Source organism: Austrofundulus limnaeus, unplaced genomic scaffold, assembly GCF_001266775.1.
Source record: "Austrofundulus limnaeus strain Quisiro unplaced genomic scaffold, Austrofundulus_limnaeus-1.0 Scaffold179, whole genome shotgun sequence".
NCBI classification, from domain to species: domain Eukaryota; kingdom Metazoa; phylum Chordata; class Actinopteri; order Cyprinodontiformes; family Rivulidae; genus Austrofundulus; species Austrofundulus limnaeus.
Window position 1 is genome coordinate 306,375 of NW_013952581.1, and position 7,533 is coordinate 313,907.

Consider the following 7,533-nt stretch of genomic DNA (forward strand, 5'->3'; position numbering starts at 1 on the left):
TCAGATGTTCTGTTTCCTGTTTATCAAACAGTCAGACGTTCTGTTTCCTGTTTATCAAACAGTCAGACGTTCTGTTTCCTGTTTATCAAACAGTCAGACGTTCTGTTTCCTGTTTATCAAACAGTCAGATGTTCTGTTTCCTGTTTATTAAACAATCAGACGTTCTGTTTCCTGTTTATCAAACAATCAGATGTTCTGTTTCCTGTTTATTAAACAATCAGACGTTCTGTTTCCTGTTTATCAAACAATCAGATGATCTGTTTCCTGTTTATCAAACAGTCAGACATTCTGTTTCCTGTTTATCGCTTGTTTTCAGGTTTCAAACATCTTTAACGTTTCAGTGAAGGTCAAACGTTTGTTATTGTTCCTAAAAAAGAACCTCATCAGACCTCGGAGGGTTTTTATTTCCAGCTGAGCAGGAGAAGGAGCAGGAGGAGGAACCAGGTCCACGTGGTCCACTTCAGATCCAAGACTCAGCGGCCCTCTCGGCTGTTGCCCCTGACAACGCTTTCTGCCGGCGGGGTTCTGGTGGAGCAGGAGCGCCGAGCTGCCAAGTTCTCCCTGCGGGACGAGGCCTCCCAGAGTCCAAGACCCGCCGCTTGGCTTTGTGCACTCGGCCCTGCTGGACCCCAACCGCCATGAACACAGAACCAGTCCAGACTCCGCCCCCACAGCTTCACACATGAACTAAAGGGGTTTCTGCTGGACTTCCTGATCCCTGTAGTTTGAGTAGAAAGTGTGAGGAACTCTTCCTCAGAGTGTTTCTGTCTGAAGTCCACCTGTGTCTTCTGGTCCCTGCAGACCCTGAGGTGAAGCGGCGTCCTGCTGCGTCCYTCCGACAGGAAGCTGCTGAAATTCAAAATGTCTGCCGTTACCATCAGCCTGCTGACCCTCCTCATCCTCCTGCCTGCGGTCAGTTCACCTCCTGCTTTATGTTCATCAAATAAGGAGTTGAAGCAGTTTTATTTCAGATCAAATCAACCGAATCTGATTGATTTTCACACTTAAAGTGCCCGTGACATTAAATGTAAGTGATACATCTGAGTGCATATTTGGAAAGATAACATTCATGATGAATTGCGAACAGAAATTCACGACACTGAAATGAACAGTTGTTGGAATATTTGCATGAGCAGAAACAGGAAGTGATGTCAAAGGGGAATGCCTGAATGAGTTGTTACAACGGCTAACAACAGACTGCCAAGAATCAGATGTTTCTGTRGATTATTTTGAGTCATTATCASATAAAGAAGAGTCAGATTTATAAAGACCCGGAAGTTACCGTTTTTTAAAAGACTTCCCCTTTGACATCACTTCCTGTTTCACTTGGATTGCGCCAAATTTGGCAAAAAATATGCACGTTTTGTGACAAACTAGGTAAAAACCATATGAATGATGCTAAATTTCTAAAATATTAAGATATTTTCTTTAATTTTTTGTAACTGAAGAAAAAGCATGTCACGCGCACTTTAAAGTTAGCATATGGAGCGTCTGCATCATTAATTCATTCCTCAGCAGGAGGCAGGAACACTGGATCATTCCTCATCATTTATTTATTGTTTATGCAACAATAATCCTGACTTTTAATAGTTCGAGTCATAAAACTTCATCATTGTTGCTTCTTTATGTAACCCAACGTCATCGGACAAAATCCAACACTGAGTCGAAGACAGCATGTTTGAAATGAAACATCATGTTTGATTACATTTATAAATTTATCCAGCAGAAGGTCTCGTTCATTTTTACTCAAGAAGTCAGAAACAATAACGTATAAAAATCAAGAACTGAACCCTGACTTTATGAGAATTTGAAAATGATGAAACTAAAATACAACTAATTTAAGAGAATCTGACTCTGACAAACATGGGAATAAAATATTAAACACATTCAGACAAAATAATCTAACATAATGTTTGGGCCATAAATCTGTGAGCTCCCAGCAGATTTTGGCCAAAGCATTCAGGGGCGGAGCCAGAGGGATGGGCGGGGTGACACCTGATTGGCCACCCCAGGTGCCACCCCCAAATGATTGACAGGTGGGATTTCAATGATGGTTAGGTAGAGCTGAATAAATACAAAGTAGTAATAATGTGCAGTAGTTCTGGGTTTAACCAGTTATTGAAAATCAGGAAACATAGAAGCCAGTCTGTCACACATGGAGCAGCTAGAAAGGTTTCTTGAGAAACTGCGATGAAAACTGCCATGTATGCACTATTTAAAATTTATGTTTTGATTGCACTATATAATTTGTGTTCGCTCCCAACAAGTAGAAATTRCAACTCAAGATATTTAAAAATAGCTGAGTTATGGTCATTTCAATGTAGCTTTGGTGGCCATCTTGAATTTTTGATTTGTATTCAGAAAATGTTGAAGATTGTTGTCGGCTACTATTATACCAATTTTCAGCTTTATGTGGGTAAAACTGTCTGAAATACAAATATCTCTTTCAAAAATTAGCATTAGCCCTTAGCTTAAAATTGAGATTAAAAATAGCTAAATTAGAGCCATGGATTGTTGTTGTCTATGCCAATTTTCAGCTTTATGTGTCTAAAATTGTCTGAAATAGATAAGATAAGATAAGATAAGATAAGATAAGATAAACCTTTATTGTCATTGTACAGAGCACAATGAAATTACAGTTCAGGACACCCATTCAGAAGAAGACAGAACATAACAAACATAGGAGAACAGGTGCTCTGAGCCATGCAGCCACAGACCCTGCACAGAGCAAGGATCATCTTCATGAAGACATCCTGAGGAGGTACAACCCTTAACAGAAAAACTAAAAACCACACAAGGGAAAACGAGGAAAAACAAAACAAAACAAAACAAAACATCATATTATATCAACAATATTTAAAAAAACTCTGCATAGAGCACATTTATTAGCCAGAGGAGTAAGTGAGTTAGGGGGTCGTGTATTTGAAGCCACGAGTGTTGTATGCACTTGTGTGAATATCTGAAGAACGAGCCCGAAGAATCGAGTCCCCAAAACCCGCGCAGCCATAGTCCAGAATATAGATGGTAACTGTTCATTCTGTGCGGCCCTCAGCTTGCTCCAGGAACCAGATCACAGACGGGGGGGGGGGGGGGGGGGGGCAGACCCTCAGTCGATGTAAATATCCAGGAAGAATTTAGTTCACAGCTCTCAAGGCCATGTAGGAGAGCCAAATCTGTAATCAGTTATTTGGGAACAGAAGAGAATGTTTTCAGTCAGGCAGACAATAACAATTTTCCATCTGCTTTAATGTCCGCTGGTACAACGCAATGTGGCGAATCCAATCAGACAAATAACGTGAACAATCTGCTGAGCTATCAGATTCTCCAAAATCAATTCCATCTGGCCAGCAAAGTCCAGGGACCACAGCCGGCCCGCGACCCTTAGCAGAACCGCTTGCAGACCGAGTCCAACTCGCTCAAGGCAAAAGTCTGAGTGCTGATAGAACGGCAATCCTTCATATTGGTCAGGCAGCCAGAAAATGAACAGGCACCGATGCTGTTTTGTAGAACACCAGAAGACCACCAAGCCAATCTGTAGAATCCAGTGATCGGAGTCCAAATGTATATCCAGAACAGAGCAGAACAGAGGTCCCACCTTTGACATGTCCTCCCATGGAAGAAAACTTTGTTCCAAAAAATTTATTAAGAGACCGGCTAACCAAATCCATAAAAAAATAAAAATATCCATAATTTCTGGTTTTGGATGAAAACATAGAGAAGGCTCCAAGCAGCAAAGCAGGGAAAATACAGGAAGGCAGGAGAGAAGGAAAAAGTGTCTCACTCCTCTGAGAGCAGGGGGGAAAATCTCTTTCAAAAATTAGCATTAGCCGTTAGCTTAAAATTGACATTAAAAATAGCCYAATTAGAGCCATTTAAAATGAGCTTTAATGGCCATCCTGGATTTTGTATTTGTATTCAGGTAATGTTAAAGATTGTTCTTGGTTACTACAAATTTTCAGCTGTGTACGTTTAAAACTGGCTGAATAATATTAGCCTTTTATAAAATTAACATTAGCATTAGCAGTTAGCTTGAACTGGGATTAGCATTTGAACAAAAAAACTGTTTCTGTTCAGCACTTCTTCAAACAGCTGAAAAAGAGACATTTCTTGAACTTCCAAATCCAAATTTCCTTATTTATATGCCCCCCCCCACCCCTCGAATACACCCGTGCAACCCCTCGCAAAAAAAGTCTCGCTCCGCCCCTGAAAACATCACTTCATAGTTACCAATTTGGTTGGACTCCAAGTTCATCCTAAGACCTCTCTGGGTGTTGGCTCTGTGGCTGTGTCTCAGAACCGAAGTCCGTGGTTCAGAACTTGAGTCCTGGCACGGTCCGGTGTGAAAAGTGCTGATCTGAAAGCAGAAGAATGCTCCTCCTGTGGATGGGTTACCTTCAGAGGATGCCAGCAGCATCTCTGCTTTGTGTTTCAGGGCTCGAGGCAACAGGTTCCCTCCAACTGTGTGATCAAGAGGGAGCAGGAGAAGTGCCAGGAGATGATCGACTCAGAGGAGCCCGGCTCTGAGTTTGGTAAGCTTGTTGTTTTTTATCCTTTCACAAAATCTGTTTTAGTCCTTTAATCCCTTGGCTTCATTTGTAAACCTTGAACAGTTTTTTAGCTGGGTGCTAATTGAATTTGAAAAAAAAAAAAAAAAACAAGCCCAGAGAGGTTAACGAGCAGAACATCTTCAGGGTCGTCAAGCTAACGAGGAGCAGCCGAGTCGACAAGCTGTGGTTAACTCCGACCTGCGTCTCTGCACAAAGAGCTTTAATGTTCTCCTGGGAAAATCTTTAACAGGTTTTCTGCCAGTCGAGCAGATGTTTGACCTGATGAAGAGCGTGATGAAGATCTTTAAGCGTTCTGCCTTCAGAGAACATTTTTGTGTTTTTCCTCAGACTGCTTTAGGTTTTGGGACAACCTGACGTGTTGGGAGCCAGCCAGGATCGGAGAAGTGATCGAGGTCAACTGTCCCGAACTCTTCTCTCAGTTCATCAGTGAGGAAGACTACGGTCAGTGTCTGGAGACTCTGTCTTCATCATTAACTGTGTTGCTGTGATGTTTTAATATTTAGGCTTTTATTATTCGTAATAACCAACCTTCCTCCACCGTGCTCCACAGCTGGTTTGAGGTGTTTGCTGCTGTGCATTATGGGTAAACATCTCTACTTTGGTCTGGTGTTGTTCCAGAAGTCCTGATCCTTCAGATGAAACTCTTCAAACCCAAAGAAAACCTGCTATACTCTTTTTTTCAGGGGTGGAGCCAGAGGGGTGGCTGGGGTGGCCAATCAGGTGCCAATTTCTGGTGCACTTGCCACCCCTAAATGATTGATGTTTGGTGTGGATCTTGGATTTTGAATTTGCATTTGATCTCTGATACTGTATTATATAAAATCTTTAGTTGTATATGTTTCAAAAATGGCTGAATTATAGCCTTTGGTAGAATTAGCATTAGCATCAGTGGTTAGCTTAGTTTGGGATTAGCATCTGCAATCTGCACTTGATCATTCTTAGCTACTCCATGACAAATTTCATCTCATGAAGTCTTAATATGGTTGAATGTTAGCCATCTTGAATTTTTGATTAGCATTTAGTAAATGTTAGCATATTAAGTAAATATAGTTTTCAGCTACTTCTTCATTAATCTTCAGCTTTGTATGTCTAAAAATGGCTGAATTATAGCCTTTGGTAAAATTAGCATTAGCATCAGTGGTTAGCTTAGTTTGGGATTAGCATCTGCAATTGACACTTGATCATTCTTAGCTACTCCACGACGAATGTCATCTCATGAAGTCTTAATATGGTTGAATGTTAGCCATCTTGAATTTTTGATTAGCATTTAGTAAATGTTAGCTTATTAAGTAAATATAGTTTTCGGCTACTTCTACATTAATTTTCAGCTTTGTATGTCTATAAATGGCTGAATTATAGCCTTTGGTAAAATTAGCATTAGCATAAGTGGTTAGCCTAATTTGGGATTAACATCTGCAATRGACATGTGATCATCCTTAGCTACTCCACGACGAATGTCATCTCATGAAGTCTTAAGGCTCGGTTATAGTTGCGCTCTGGGTATTAGCACATGTTCCGTGGAGTGCGCGCGCTCAGAAGTTGCGCGCTGTGTGCGTTTATAGTTGCGCGCTGTTCCGTGTCGGTGAAAAAATGAAAACAGATGGCAGTACGGTGCCAAACCATGTCTTCCGGCATATTAACTGATCTTTCTTTAAAGCCGTTAAAGCCGTTGCTATTTCCTTCCAAGAGTTTTGTGCCATCTGGTTGTCATGGACAGATGCACCGGTTCATTCYAATCTGTTCAGCGGCGCAACGAGTGGCGTGCAGTCTTTGCGGAGTTTCAAAATGTCGGAGGTGCACGACCATGCGCCGGGACACCGCGCGGGGCCAACGAGCAGGGGGCGGGGACGGCGCGATCGCATCACTTTTGGTGCGCATTCCCTTCGCGCCCGGTGCGATGCGTCAACTATAAACCAGGCTTTAATAAGGCTGAATGTTAGCCATCTTGAATTTTTGATTAGCATTTAGTAAATGTTAGCATATTAGCATTAGAATATTATGTAAATTTTTTTGGGCTACTTCTACATTAATCTTCAGCTTTGTATGTCTAAAAATGGCTTGAATGATAAATTGTGACTAGCATTTAGCATGCTGTTTGGGTCGTTCTTAGCTCTACTTACACAAAATTTCAGCTTTATTTCAGAAAATACCTGAATTAAAAGCATTTGGAATTAGTTGTGGCGGCCATCTTGAATTTTCAAATCCAGAGTGCTTTTCTTTATTTGTGTGTGCTCTGCTTAAAAAACACCTTGGCCACCCCCTACAAAAAAGCCTAGCTCCGCCCCTGCTCATTTTAAAGAAAAGTCCATTTCTTCAGGTCCGGTCGTGACCTTTGACCTGCCGTCTGAAGTTTGTTTGACGCTTCAGTTTTTGAAGGTTTTGTCCCGCCTCCTGCTCTCTTGTCTGCTGTGACCTGATGACGATTTGTGCGTCCACAGAAGTGGGGAAGGTGAGCCGTAACTGCACCGAGTTCGGCTGGTCGGAGCCCTTTCCTCACTACGTGGACGCCTGCCTGGCCGAGGAGGGGAACCGGACCCACCCGGTGGGTTTTGAGACCACCTCACTTTCTGGGTGGGGTCCAGGCGTTCATGTTTGACTCTCAGCTCGTGTTGTGTTTGTCTCCTCAGGACATGTACTACGTGTCGGTGAAGGCTCTGTACACGGTGGGCTACAGCACGTCTCTGGTGTCCCTCACCACAGCCATGGTCATCCTCTGCAGGTTCAGGTGAGGAAGACGATGATCCGGCTGATGGGACCTTGAAGTTAAAACTACGAAACGTTTGTTTCTCCTGACAGGAAGCTCCACTGCACCAGGAACTTCATCCACATGAACCTGTTCGTCTCGTTCATCCTGAGAGCCATTTCTGTCTTCATCAAAGACGGCGTGCTGTACGCCGAGGAGGACAGCGACCACTGCTTCATACACACAGTGAGGAACACACACACACACACACACACACACACA

At 42.5% G+C, this 7,533-nt stretch overlaps 1 protein-coding gene across 1 annotated transcript in view; it reads left to right on the forward strand.

The window, feature by feature from the left end:
* The window catches only part of LOC106524204 (pituitary adenylate cyclase-activating polypeptide type I receptor), a gene marked incomplete in the record, with an annotated part of 24,933 nt that overhangs the window by 7,457 nt on the left and 9,943 nt on the right, over window positions 1-7,533 (forward strand). Inside the window, 6 exon segments of the mRNA XM_014017918.1 lie at window positions 802-912; window positions 4,433-4,529; window positions 4,896-5,009; window positions 7,007-7,110; window positions 7,196-7,293; window positions 7,365-7,497. Coding sequence (XP_013873372.1) covers window positions 862-912; window positions 4,433-4,529; window positions 4,896-5,009; window positions 7,007-7,110; window positions 7,196-7,293; window positions 7,365-7,497 — 597 coding nt within the window.